Raw genomic sequence first — 15444 nt, forward strand, 5'->3', positions numbered from 1 at the left:
TGTCCCATTGACGGGCAAAAACCTTTAAAGATCTGTACATCTTTATTTATCTCTTTCAAAGAATATGAATTAGCTTAATAAATACCTATAGATTGTCCCAAAAAAACTTTTCCGTTTTCAGTCCAATGCCCTCAAACCAAAGTAGTTAGGACAAGCCTTGACACTAGAGCCAGAAAACGACATACATACATACATATGTATTTATGCATGTGTGTGGACGTAAAAAATTGCAATCTAATATCCGCGGCAAATAGAATTCTTTCAAACAAAGCTATTCAACCAAATATTTTGAAATACAGAATGTGCCTTAAAATTGTGTATGTTTAGCAAGCATACATAAATATAAACGTTTTTTGTCTATTTTATGTGTTGCTTTCTCATTCTTGGCGCTGGCTGAAACAAAAGCAGAGCCGAGAAATGAGAGCAAGGGAGAGAGAACAAAGTGCGCGGCTAACTTATTTTAAAGTTTGTTATCTGAGTAACGGGTATATGATAGTCGAGGTACTCGGCTATAGCGTTCCTCCTTGTTTTTATATTTAAAAGAAAAGAAAGTGTACTCATCCTTCAAAGCTACACCAGACGAATACTTACTTATTTAACAAGCACGATTTTATTGAAAATGCACCAAACATTTTCATAACTCAAGGAACGACCTTTTAAAACCAATAGTTACCAGTTCCACAAGAAAAGGAGAGTATTAATATAATTTTCAAAGTTAATAATTGGTACCGTGAGTATGGTACAGGGTTGTCAACGTTATCTGATACTATCGCAACAACATTTTCCAACACTGAGAAAGGTTAATCTCTAGTCGCACGTGTCAATGGAAACTATTTCACGTTTGACAAGCTCGAGTGAAAGTTTTCAACATGTCCAATACGCCGATCGAAGGATATTTGCTGCTCAGGGGACCAACCCATCTTACCAGTCGAATCTTCGTAGGAAACCTGCCGCCATGCAGCCGCAAGGAACTTGCTCAGCTATGTGCACGTTATGGAAAAGTTTTGGGTACAATAATTGAGACGTTTGGTTTTCTTCAGTTCGAGAGTGAAAGACAGGCCAACATAGCTATTCTGGCTCTGCACCAGTCGCGATTCAAGGCCAAAACCCTGACTGTCCACAGCGCCACCTTTCAATCTGTGGAGGAACACGGACATGACTCCAGACAGTTCGGGGAGGATGTGCTCGTCGCCGAGGCCGACTCTTCGGGGCAGGATCTGATTGCCGACTGCGAGATCATAGCCATGGATCTCCAAGGCTTCCGAGGTGCTATGCGCATCCGGGATCGCCTCATCGCCAAGGGACTGTGCACGGAAGTTCGCTCACCGATCGCAATGGATGATAACGAACCGCTCTCCAGTCTGGAGGAGCTCGCAGCACTTGGCACCCAGTACGCCATTGTCTTGACGTCCGTGAATGAGAGCATGGGCTCGGCGTCAGTGCACTACTTGTATGAGACCGTTCTGAGCATCCCGACTTGCCGCAGGATCAGGCCATCGAGATGGTTGTGTCGGACTTCAACCGCCGCCATGTCTTTAATTCAGCGGATGGTGTTCGTGACTGAGGTTGTTAACTTATAATAAAATTCTATTCAAAAACCTGTGATAATACTCCAGGAATCACGGTAAAGTTAATTTGTAAATATAAGAATACACACAATTTATTTATGTGTGTGTGTGATTTCCTGGAAGCGTCACACTATTTCGTCAGAATCCAGATTTCACGTCTTGTCACTTCAAAATTATGCGGAATAAGTGAGAGCTGAACCAGCTCATCGGAACCAAAACGATATTAGTGTTACCAGTAGTGAGCAGAATACTTTTGCTTATACGATATTCTTATCGATATGAAGTAATGTCATATTCCAACACACCTCCTCAAAAGTCTGATGCTCATGATTTATAAATTTAAAGTTTAATAAAAAATTTGAAATTTGAATTGGCAAGACAAGATATTTCTGGGAGTGCACATTGACCCAACATTTGTTGCTTGAATTGGGGAAACCCAGTAAAACCCAATTAGGTCAATCTTAAAATTAATACAAAGAAAAATGAATATTCAAAATGACAAAATTATGTGATGCAAAATTAACATACAAACAATTAAAGGCAACTTCAGGAAGTAATCTTATACATTTGAAAATTATAAAGTAATTAGGAATATCTTCTGCTTCCAAACTTAATAACTAGAAAATATAACAGATTTTAAATTCAATAACATAGTTTCAAAAAATTATTCTTTTAAATGATAAATTAAATTATGTCTTCAACTTTTATGTAGGTATATAAAAAAAAATTGTCGTCTGCATCCATCAATCGGTTAAGCCAAGACGCTGTCTTAGTTGTGCGAAGCGTGGAGCTGGGAGTGGTTTTGTTAATATATCCGCCAGTTGATGATCTGTAGAAATATACTCAAGTTTTATTAGTTTATTTTCAGCTTGTTCACTTGAAAAATGATATTTGATGTCTATATGTTTTGAACGTTTGTTTTAAACATCTTGAAAAGATATCCTGTTGTACTTCTCCTATCCAATTGACTTCCACCCCAATCTGAATCTACATATCCAACAAAGAAGTCGTCATTCTTCTCAGTTTTAGTGAATGTTAGCTTAAAATCAATAGTACCTTTCAGATATCTTAATACCCTTTTTAAGCATAGCCAAAGCTATTTATTATTTTTCTGACTATACCGACTCAAAAGATTTACAGATATACTGAGATCTGGCCTTGTACATAGCATTACATACATAAGGCATCCAATCAAACTTTGACAAGGAGAATCGTCTCTTTCATCAGAGTCTAATAAATCAAAGTTCAGTTTACTTCGAAGTGGTGAATTTACAGAATTACATTGCTCCATTTTAAATATTAATAAAATATTTTTAATATAAGCTGATTGGCTTAATTCCACTTTACTTTCTTTTGTGTCTATTTTAATACCAATAAAATACTTAATTTCCATTAAATCTGTCATTTGAAACTTGCTCATTAAATATGACTGAAATTTATTCATTGTTAAAATGTTTTCTGTACAAATAACCAAGTCATCTACGTATACCAAAACATATATATTTTTTAAAATAGTCCCTTTATCCAAAATATATATACATCTATCTACAGGTGAATTTTTACAACCAATATCTTTTAAAGCCTGTTTAAGACCATAAATTGCTTTATTCAATTTACAAACATGACTGCTATTACAAGACATTCCTTGAGGAACTCTCATGTATATTTCGTCTTTTAAATCTCCATTTAAAAAAGCAGTTTTTACATCCATATGATGTACTTTAAGGCTATACTGGTTTGAAAAAGACATTATAAGTCTGAAACTTGCAATTCTAGTCACAGGGGCAAATGTTTCGTCGTAATCGATTAAACATTCCTGTGTAAATCCTCGTGCTACAAGTCTGGCTTTATATTTTAATGGTCTACCAAACTCGTTCTGTTTTATTGTAAATATCCATTTACAATCGACTATGTTTTTGTTTTCAGGTCTTTCTACCAGTGACCATGTTTTGTTAATTTCATGAGAATTAAGCTCATCTTCAATAGCTGCTCTCCACTGTTCTTTATCACTCCTATTATTAATTTCATCAAAAGATATTGGAGCACTACCTGTTAAAGTTTGCGCATTCATAACACAATTTTTAATCATATCTCTATATGACAATTTGGGCTTTTCTTTTAGTCTATTGCTTTTTCGAATTTGAGTATTAGAGTCACTTGGTTCACCTTCAGATAAAACACCAGATATCTCTGGATCGGCATTTTCCACTTCATTCGCCACTTCATTTTCAATTTCACTAGGCTGCACATCTGATACTACCATATCAGTGTTTTTCTGGTCTCTCAATAAGACCAGAGTCTTGAAAAGCAGGTTCAATATTTTCTTCAAGAATGGGAAAATCCATGTTGTTATCAACATCCACAGCTCTAGACATTATCCTGCTTGATTCATCAAACACTACATCTCTTGCAATAACAAATTTGTTATTCTCCACATCCCATACTTTATATCCATTTGGTTCATACCCGACAAGTATACCTTTCCATGATTTGTCATCAAATTTTCTTTTTCTCGTTTTATTGAGAAAGTATACTGTCGAACCAAAAACTCTTAAGTACTTCAGGCACGGCTTTTTGCTGTGCCACATTTCAAAAGGTGTCTTTCTGCATTCATGTAATGCACTAGTTGGGCTTCTATTAATAAGGTAGGTGGCTGTTAGCACTGCTTCACCCCAGAAAGTTTTCTGAATCTTGCCCCCTATAACTAAAGCTCGAGCTTTTTCCGTTATAGATCTAATCATCCTTTCGGATACACCATTTTGTTGTGGAGTATGTGGAACCGTTAAGTGGTAACTAATGCCTTTTTGAACACAGAACTCTTTCATTTCATTCGATAAATACTCCCTACCATTATCAATATAAAGGTTAACTATATTTAAATTAAACAAAGCATGCGTTTTAGCTACATAGTCTTGAAATACACTAAAAACTTCTGACTTATAACTCAACAGGTAAGTTACACAATAATGCGTATACTCATCAATAAAAACTACATAATAAATCTTATGATCAACAGTAGATGGGGTTATTGGACCACACACATCAGAATGTACAACAAATAATGGTCGATTTATGTGGTCCTTATTTTTAAGTTTATTAAAACTTAATCTCGCCTGCTTTCCCTTGACAAAAGCTTCACATAATTCACTTTCTGGTTTTATGTTATTCAGCAAATCTGTATCGTCAAACATATTTTTGGTTTTAATTTCTAAAAACTTTCCCTTACTCAAATGACCTAGCCTCTCATGCCACAAACTATAATTATTATTTTTAGCTGCATTTGCAATACAAGCTAGTTTATTAGAAAAGAAATTAACCAATGGAACATTTCCAAATATACTTCCATTCATTACAATTATTTTACCTTTTCTAACAGTTACACCTCCTGGGTGAAATACAATGGTAAGGCCTGCCTCCTGCATTTTTTTAACTGAGATCAAGTTTTCAGGGATATCAGGACAGTATAAGACATCTTTAAGCTCAATTTTATCATTTGAATCTGTGTACAGCTTCACTGTTCCTTTCTTAACTGCATAAATGAATACATCGTTCTTGGCAACAGAAATTTTAATAGGTTCATCTAGTTCAGTGATAGTTGTAAACAAACTCTCATTGTTGGCCAAATGGTCTGATGCGCCAGAATCCAATAAGAACCCAATGTTTGGTTGGCTATTTGCGCGTCTCATCGTAAATGCGATCCCATTATGATTTCCTTGGCTTTGTGTGGATGTCATCTGCGCCTGTTTGCCATTTCCATGTTTCTCCTTTTCCCTTTTTAGAGCAAAGCAATCTTTTTTAATGTGACCACTCTTGCCGCAATGAAAACATTTTTTCTGGACCTTTGAAACTCTATTTGTTGCAAATTTGCTACTTTTCTTATAAGAAAATTGAGGCTTACTGTCCTTTTTTACAGCCTGCATAACCTTTAGACTGGTATCTTTGCTAATATTTTTATACCCGTTACTCGTAGAGTATAAGAGTATACTAGATTCGTCGGAAAGTATGTAACAGGCAGAAGGAAGCGTTTCCGACCCCATAAAGTATATATATTCTTGATCAGGATCACTAGCCGAGTCGATCTAGCCATGTCCGTCTGTCCGTCTGTCCGGATGAACGCTGAGATCTCGGAAACTATGAGAGCTAGGCTATTGAGATTTGGCGTACAGATTCCTGAGCTTCTTACGCAGCGCAAGTTTGTTTCAGTAGACTGCCACGCCCACTCTAACGCCCACAAACCGCCCTAAAATGTAACTCCAACAGTTTTGATGCTAGATAGAAAATTTTAACTGAAATGTATTAGTCTTGTCAATACCTATCGATTGACCAAAAAAAATTTTGCTACGCCCACTCTAACGCCCACAAACCTCCAAAGAAAAAAGCTATGACGTCAGAGCCAGACAATGCGAAATGTTTTTACGCGCGTATGTGTGTGTATGTAAATAGTTGCCGGCCGAACTTAGCGGCAAAGAAAAAAGCCCTGCCGGCGCTCAGAGAGAGCAAAGTGCGCGGCTAACTTATTCTATTGAATAATGAACCCTTTATCCATTTGTCCCATTGACGGGCAAAAACCTTTAAAGATCTGTACATCTTTATTTATCTCTTTCAAAGAATATGAATTAGCTTAATAAATACCTATAGATTGTCCCAAAAAAAACTTTTCCGTTTTCAGTCCAATGCTCTCAAACCAAAGTAGTTAGGACAAGCCTTGACACTAGAGCCAGAAAACGACATACATACATACATATGTATTTATGCATGTGTGTGGACGTAAAAAATTGCAATCTAATATCCGCGGCAAATAGAATTCTTTCAAACAAAGCTATTCAACCAAATATTTTGAAATACAGAATGTGCCTTAAAATTGTGTATGTTTAGCAAGCAAATTATGTTTTTTGCTTCGGGATATATTAAAAAAAGCGATTTTTATTTTAATATAAAGCGGAGTTTTTATTGGTAAAGTTCTTTCAAGTTAGATCCCCAACCTTAAACTGATTTTACAAAATGCATTATTCTTATAACTATGCCTTTTAGCGGTGACAGCGACGCGAGCAGCGAAAGTGGACTTTGATTGAGAATTTGGATTGGTCAAATCTGTGGCCCGATGAAACGGTTTCTAGGCTGCATCTTTTGTTTAATTAATTTGATTTGGCCAAAGCTTTTATGCTGACGAATGGGTTCTCAGGCTGGACCCTTTGTTTAAATGTTTGACTATTGTTTATGTCTACCGTCGTCGATAAAGGCGTGAGAAGTGTTTATAATTCTGGTGCTGCCGATTGAAGGCGTGGGAAAGATTTGTGTTTGAGGGGTTAAATGCTTATGTCGGATTCTTGTTTTTGTTGATAGGTAATAGAGTTTTTAAGTTTTAACAATCGTATTGGTTCATATAAAGTAATATTAGTGCTGGATAATATAATTTTATTTTCTTTTATGTTCTTTGATGTTGTAATTTTAATATCTCTTATTTCTAAAGTACATTGACTTAATTGTATTATATTGTTATATTGAATTGTTTTGTTGAACATTTCGCAATCTTGATTAATTTGTGTCTCTTTTAAATTATAAGTAATAATGATGTTAGGCTCAATATATTTTAAAGATTCATTTTCTGATACAAAAGTGTGTTGAAATTTCGCAAATTGATTAGTAAGGATTTGAGAGATACATTGATCAGTGATAATAAATTTTTGGTCTAAAATATTTGCTAATGAATTTGGTGAATTTTCCAAGTAAAATACTTTCTTTTCAGCATTTACAAAATATTCATAATTATCATTTATATCAATTTGTCGGCGCATATTATCTGGATATTTAATAATTCTATATTTTTGTGTTTCTTTAAAAGAAGTGGGTATATGGGCTAGAATAAAAGTGTCTTTAGTTTGACTGCTTAACCAAGCTGAAGTTTTGATTGAGAGTAATTTTTCTTCGTTTATGTTCTCCAACTCTTCATGTTTTAGTATTTTAGGATTAAATATTCCAACTCTTGTTAATTGTAAACTCATTTGTAAATCTTCAATGTATTCTAGGAACATATTTAAGGAATATCTAAAAATGTGCAAAGCTTTTTCTTCTTGTTTATCTTTTACGAGTTTGCTTATATCTTTTGATTGTTCATTTATTATTTGAATTATTTCATTAAATTCTTTGTTTTCAATTAACATTTCTTGTAAGTTTTGTAGTTTATCTTCCAACTCTTTTTTATCATCTTCAGTTAATGTTCCAAATAGATACTTGTGAGCTGTCCCTAAAAAGTTAATAAATCCCCGTTTTTGTCTCGATGATGAAGTAATTCCCTTGATTTCATGTTTTAATTGTTTCAATGTAAATGCAATGTCCGGTACATAATCCGGTTTATAATTTATAAATTCCTGATATGTTTCAAATATTTTAGTTTGATTTATTTTAATCATATGATGTTCATACTTTAGAGGTATTTTTATAGTCCATGTGTTCAGAAGTAAATAACCGTTGTTCGAAGTAATGGGTGTAATGCTAATTTGTTGAGCTGTTGTCAATGGTATTTTCGTCCATGTCACTATCATGATCATTTTCATTATCAGAATCAGTACTGTCAGTTTCCCTGGAATGAGGAGAGAGATTTTGTATTTTAGCTTTTTTAAATTTACTTATGTGTTTTACTACTTTATGACCCCTATTAGTTTCTTGCCAGTGCTTTTCGTCTTTTTGTTCTAACGCTCCTGTCTTTTTGAATGGGTTTACTAATTTAGCTTTACGTTTCATTTCTTTTTCAACTTTAGTGTATTCCAGATCTACTTCATGTTCCTCGCGGTCTTTATTAAGTTTATCTATCTTATGTTCTTTTTGTTTTTGCATATTTTTGCTGGGTTTTATTCCATAAAGAAATATCTCAGCAGGAGTTTTACCTGTGGCATCGTGGGTTATTTCATGATTATAAACATATGTTGCCTTTTCTATGTTCATTAACTTATCTTCAGCGTCCGTAAGTGTATTAATAATTCTAAGTTTTTCATTGATTGTTTTATGTACCCTTTCTATATCGGCTATACCATTCTTGCTAGTTGTAATTTCAATGTTAATATTTTCCTTTTGTAACCAATTTTGTAATGATTTAGATACTAGGCCAGGATCTTGACCCATTTTAATTGTTTTCGGTTTACCTATCATATTAAAGATTTTAAGAAGAGCTTTTTTACTTTCAATGCAATCTGTGGTTTTTGTTTCAATAATAGAAATGAATTTTGAATGAATGTCGATGCATGTTAAAAATTTACGTTGGTCAATAAAGTAATAGTCTATAACATATTTATCGCGAATATTTTTGGTTTCTGGAGTTTTTTCAAACGGAAGAGCAACTTTTCTGTGCTCTGCTTTGCATAAATTACAAATTTCACATTTATTAATAATGTTTTGAATAAGTTTTTGTGTTTTAATTCCTTGGTGTATTGTTTTCTCATGTGTTTCTAATATTTTTCATGAAAGTCTGCATATGTGGGCAAGTTGGGAAGTACTACTGAAGTTTTCATTAATTTCGTACCAGTATTTGGTTTAATTAATTTCATATAGGCTCGTTGAAAAATCTTCGTCATTATTAATGTACATAACAAAATTGTGTCCACATATAAATTTTATAATTATGTCTTTCGCCAAAGTCTCAGTCATGTCACTGTAAATAATTTTATTAATAGTTTTGTTAAAGTAGTGAGTAAGTTCGTTAGTGTCTTGATTTCCCTTTTCAAATATAAGTTGGTGATTAAAAACGTTAACTGGTCGTTCGGTAATTTGTATGCAATCGCCATTATCTTCTTGTGCACTATGCACTGTTGCTGCAGTAGTATCTACATCGTCTTCATTTTGAAATACTTCTTCAATTTTGTTATCTTTTGATTCCTTTTTTTAATCCTGGATAGAGCATCTGCTACATGATTCTCTTTCCCTTTAATGTACTTTATTTCATAATCAAACTCTCTAAGCTTTATTTTCCAACCTTGTAATTTCATATTAGGTTCCTTTATATTGTGTAACCAAACAAGTGGTTTATGGTCAGAACATATTTTAAAACTTCTTCCAAAGAGATAGGGGCGGAAACACTTAGTCGCCCATACAATAGCTAATAATTCTTTTTCAATAGCTGCATAATTTAACTCATGTTCATTTAAAGTTCTACTGGCAAAACAAATGGGTTTCCCTTCTTGGGATAGTACAGCACCTAATGCATAATTGCTTGCATCTGAAGTTAGATCAAACTTCTTTTCAAAATCTGGATATATGAGAATCGGATCGTTACTTATTAAAGTTTTTAATTTTTCAAACGCTTCATTGTAACTAGGATCGTTTATATTTATTTTTGCTCCTTTCTTTAAGCAGAGAGTCATTGGTTTGGCAATTTTTGCGAAATCTTTTATAAATTTACGATAAAAACCACAAAGGCCTAAAAATGATTTTATTTGTTTGGAGAGTTTGGAATTTTAAAATCTTGAATATCTTGAATTTTATTTGGATTTGCTCTGATTCCTTCAGTTGAAATTATGTGACCTAAAAATTCAGTTTCTCGTTTCATAAACTCACATTTATCTAATTGTAGTTTGAGATTCGATCTGCGAAGACGTTCGAATACTTTTTTTAAAGATTGAATATGCTCTTGTAAAGAGGTTGAAAATATAACAATGTCGTCTAAATATACTAGACAATGGGTACCTATTATGTCGTGTAATATATTATTCATACAACGCTTAAATGTGGCGGGTGCATTTTTAAGTCCGAAGGGCATTCTAGTATATTCATAGTGACCCTTCTTAGTGGAGAATGCAGTTTTTTGAATAGAGTCCGGGTCCATTTCAATTTGATGGAACCCTTTAGCAAGATCTAATGTTGTAAAGTATTGACATTTCCCTAACTTGTCTAATATTTCGTCCATGTTCGGAATAGGGAATTTATCATTGATAGTTATTTCATTCAGTCCTCTGTAATCAATAGCCATACGAAATTTGGGTATGCCCGATGCATCCCTTTTCTTGGGTACCATTACAATTGTACTGCAATAAGGAGATTTGGATTTTCTGATAATACCTTGTCTTATCATTTCTTCAATTTGTTTTTCTACTTCTGTATCGTAAATGTAAGGATAACTATATGGTCTCCTATAAATCGGTTCTTCATGTTTTGTTTTTATAACGTGTTTGATTTCGTTCATGATACTGAATATCAAAATATTTTGACATTAAATAATGAAGTTCAGTTTTTTCTTCATTATTTAAGTGATTGTCTGTAATATTATTGTCAAATAAGTCCGTTTGTAAGGCATAATTATATTCTTCATCATCTACTACATTTGAAGCAGTTTGATTACATTTTTCCGTTATATTTACCATAGGAAATTCATAATTAGGTAATTCAATGGTGTTTTTCATAAAATCAATTTTTGCTGACGATTCTTTCAGAATTTGTCTTCCTATAAGAATGTCATAGTGTTTTGAAAAGTTTTTTATAAAAAATGTTTGCTTAGATGAAAATAATTTTGGAATACTAAACTGAATATATTTATTCAAAGTTACAGATTTACCAATTGTTTCAATTTTAGTAGAATTATTTTTAATTGGGTAGTTAAAGAAGTTTTCGTTAATTAAATTTATGCTTGATCCTGTATCGATAAGACAGAGGCATGGTTTATTATCAATTTTAATTTTTATGGCTGTGGTGTTTCGTCCGAGGCTGTTGTCTGAAAATTTTCAAATGTGTCCATTGGCTCAGACTTACGTTGTTGATCTGAATCTGAAACTCGGGGACGTTTTTGGGGAACATTGGTACTCTGAGTACTTTGGTTACCCTGTCCTTGATTGTTTTGAAAAGTTTTAGGATAATAATTATTTCCTGAATTATTATTATTAGAATTATTGTTGTTACCCCAATTTCTATTAGAGTCGAATCTATTCTGTCTCTGCTGGTTGTTGTTATATTTGTTTTGATAATTGTTATTTTGGAATCTACCCCCTTGGTTATTATCTGAATGATAGTTGGGTTTTGTATTTGAGTATGATTTTGATATTTTAAAATCCTGAAATTCATCATCTTCCTGAGAGTTTTTGAACATATAAGAACGATTGTTTATGGATTTATCTTCAAAGATTCCTACAGTTTGGGCCGCTTGTTTTAATTTAAGAGGAGACGAAATATCAAATTTACTTAATGTAATAAAAGTTTTGACTGGTAATTTTTCACGAATCACTTCAGCTAATGTATCACTCAATGTCCTCGAAACTAGAACTGTGTTTGATGGATTATTGTCTAAGCTCAATTTACAACAAATTCTACTAGTCTGTTCTTCCAATTCTTCAACAAATTTTCTTAAATTATTTTTATATTTAATCTCACGTAATTCTGCTATCATTCGATGAGGAGGTGTTGCGCTGTTGAACTCGCTGATAAGTAGGGTTCTCAGTTCCTTCCAGTCCTGTGGTATGTTTCTCATCAAGAGTGATCTGGCTTGTCCAACTAGGAGGTTCCTGATGGCTGCTTGGATAATTTGATTTTGGCCTTCTGATGTTGTAGGGTAATGGTAGACTAATTCATCGACTTCTTTTATAAAGAGAGCCAAATATAGTGGGTCTCCGTTGAATTTATTTATCTGTTTTAGTTGCAGAAGGAAATGATTCATGGATACATCTGAGAGGGCTTGTGATGCTTTTGCTGCTGCGGCCACGGCTGCTGCTGCTGCTGATGTTGATGGCAATTCCATTTTTTAATGGTTTTATTTATTTATTTTTTTTTTTTTTTTTAGGCGAAATTAATTAGATTTATTATCGCTGGGTTAGACACTAGAAATCCTCATTCGTGATTTAACTAATGTTGGTAAGTTCGTTTTGCGGATACAAATAATGTTTTAATTTTCGCGAAGTGATTTTTTTAAGTCCTTTTTAGGTAGTCACTCGCGAGGATATTACTTGTATCCTACCGACTGCGCCAATTATGTTTTTTGCTTCGGGATATATTAAAAAAAAGCGATTTTTATTTTAATATACAGCGGAGTTTTTATTGGTAAAGTTCTTTCAAGTTAGATCCCCAATCTTAAACTGATTTTACAAAATGCATTATTCTTATAACTATGGCTTTTAGCGGTGACAGCGACGCGAGCAGCGAAAGTGGACTTTGATTGAGAATTTTGATTGGTCAAATCTGTGGCCCGATGAAACGGTTTCTAGGCTGCATATTTTGTTTAATTAATTTGGATTGGCCAAAGCTTTTATGCTGACGAATGGGTTCTCAGGCTGGACCCTTTGTTTAAATGTTTGAATATTGTTTATGTCTACCGTCGTCGATAAAGGCGTGAGAAGTGTTTATAATTCTGGTGCTGCCGATTGAAGGCGTGGGAAAGACTTCTGTCTGAGGGGTTAAATGTTTATGTCGGATTGATTTGAATAACTGCGATAGTAGGCTCTGGACTTATGTTATTGACAATTGGAATAATGGGTATCTCGGGATATACAGGTTGTATGTTGGGTTTGGTATCCAGGGTATTTTGCGTATACGTCACTTACATACATACATACATGTATGATGTAAAAAATTGCAATCTAATATCCGCGGCAAATAGAATTCTTTCAAACGAAGCTATTCAACCAAATATTTTGAAATACAGAATGTGCCTTAAAATTGTGTATGTTTAGAAAGCATACATAAATATAAATGTTTTTTTGTCTATTTTATGTGTTGCTTTCTCATTCTTGGCGCTGGCTGAAACAAAACCAGAGCTGAGAAATGAGAGCAAGGGAGAGAGAACAAAGTGCGCGGCTAACTTATTTTAAAGTTTGTTATCTGAGTAACGGGTATCTAATAGTCGAGGTACTCGACTATAGCGTTCTTCCTTGTTATACCCGTTACTCGTAGAGTAAAAGGGTATACTAGATTCGTCGGAAAGTATGTAACAGGCAGAAGGAAGCGTTTCCGACCCCATAAAGTATATATATTCTTGATCAGGATCACTAGCCGAGTCGATCTAGCCATGTCCGTCTGTCCGTCTGTCCGTCTGTCCGTCTGTCCGGATGAACGCTGAGATCTCGGAAACTATGAGAGCTAGGCTATTGATTTGGCGTACAGATTCCTGAGCTTCTTACGCAGCGCAAGTTTGTTTCAGTAGACTGCCACGCCCACTCTAACGCCCATGCTGATGCTAGATAGACAATTTTAACTGAAATGTATTAGTCTTGTCAATACCTATCGATTGACCAAAAAAAATTTTTGCTACGCCCACTCTAACGCCCACAAACCTCCAAAGAAAAAGCTATGACGTCAGAGCCAGACAATGCGAAATGTTTTTACGCGTGTATGTGTGTGTATGTAAATAGTTGCCGGCCGAACTTAGCGGCAAAGAAAAAAGCCCTGCCGGCGCTCAGAGAGAGCAAAGTGCGCGGCTAACTTATTCTATTGAATAATGAACGCTTTATCCATTTGTCCCATTGACGGGCAAAAACCTTTAAAGATCTGTACATCTTTATTTATCTCTTTCAAAGAATATGAATTAGCTTAATAAATACCTATAGATTGTCCTAAAAAAACTTTTCCCTTTTCAGTCCAATGCTCTCAAACCAAAGTAGTCAGGACAAGCCTTGACACTAGAGCCAGAAAACAACATACATACATACGTTTGTTTTTTTTTTTTTTATATTCATTTATTTTATACAACTATATACAGTAAAAGTAAGTTCAAGAACAGGAGTAGGGGGCCGTGGTTGCGCGGTATCACCGCAAGGTATTGCTTCGCGCAATGGTAGCCACCTAGGCTGTTACTTCTCTCTTCTCGTTGTCGGTGCGACGCAGCGTTCGCAGTACGCTCGCTGCGTAGGCTGCCGTCGCTTCCCAATTCGCTTCCTTCAGCAGCATGAGGGGCACAAAAGTTTCTGGCCGAACTCTTGCCCCGGTGGTCTCCATGAGTATCTGGCGGTCATAGCCAAAGCGGCGACATTCAAAAAGGATATGCTGAGCGTCCTCGACAATGCCGCTGCCGCACTCTGGGCAACCGTCCTCCGTGTCGTGCCCGAAGCGCTTAAGGAAGCTTCGAAAGCAGCCGTGTCCACTCAGCGCCTGCGTGAGGTAAAAATCCACCTGGCCGTGCCTCCTACTTAGCCATGGCTCTATGCTGGGGATGAGCTTGTGCGTCCAGCGACCCTTGCTGGCTCTTCTCTTCACCTCGGTCTTGGTACTACGGTCCGCCTGTTCGCCTGCTAGAGCCGCGCGAATCTCCTTGGCCTCCCGCACCAGTTCACACAGGGGAACTTGGCCTGCGATGACAAGGGCTGCGTCGTCCGAGATCGTCCTGAAGGCACTCGAAATTCTAACGGCGCACAGGCGGTACGTCGAGTTAACACCTCGCATGTAGCTACTCACAGCAGTGGCCTCAGCCCACACTGGAGCAGCGTACAGCAACTGCGACTTGACAACAGTCGCGAGGAGCCTGCGTCTGTCCTGCTTCGTTCCCCTGGTATTCAGCAGGATCCTGCAGAGCGATCACAGCTAGCTGCGACTCCGCGTAGCCTCGACGCAGACTCCGAACTCTGATGCGCTCCGCGTCGATACCATACTGGTTCGCAATCGCAGCGCAGATTTCCTGCTCCGTCGCGATGGAGTCGATGTCTCTTATCTCCAGAACGAGAAGTTTGGTCTCGTCCGACATGGCTCGCACTGACGCTGCGTCGCCTAACACCCTCGCAATGCTCTCCTTCATGGCTTCTGCACTTTCTGCGCTGCCTTTGGCCACCTCGAGCAGTAGGTTGCCGTTAATGGTGCGGCGTACCTTGGATACACAGCTTCCCAAGTCCGACAGCTGTTTATCTTCCCTTCGAGTCACCATGGCTAACACCTCGCTGTACGATTTCCCGATCGCCTGGACAACGACGGCGTCGGG

At 36.0% G+C, this 15444-nt stretch overlaps 2 protein-coding genes across 2 annotated transcripts; one reads left to right on the plus strand and one right to left on the minus strand.

Moving 5' to 3' along the window:
• Positions 1-869: 869 nt before the first annotated feature.
• On the plus strand, positions 870-1564 carry LOC139353607 (uncharacterized). Its single transcript, XM_070997961.1, has 2 exons — positions 870-1412; positions 1487-1564. Exons 1-2 carry the CDS (start codon positions 870-872, stop codon positions 1562-1564), a joined length of 621 nt encoding a protein of 206 aa, XP_070854062.1.
• Positions 1565-14318: 12754 nt separating this feature from the next.
• LOC139353608 (uncharacterized) lies at positions 14319-14915 on the minus strand. The gene has a single exon (XM_070997962.1). It carries the CDS (start codon positions 14913-14915, stop codon positions 14319-14321), a length of 597 nt encoding a protein of 198 aa, XP_070854063.1.
• Positions 14916-15444: the final 529 nt, after the last annotated feature.

This window comes from Drosophila suzukii, chromosome Y (assembly GCF_043229965.1).
Source record: "Drosophila suzukii chromosome Y, CBGP_Dsuzu_IsoJpt1.0, whole genome shotgun sequence".
Classification (NCBI taxonomy): Eukaryota; Metazoa; Arthropoda; class Insecta; order Diptera; family Drosophilidae; genus Drosophila; species Drosophila suzukii.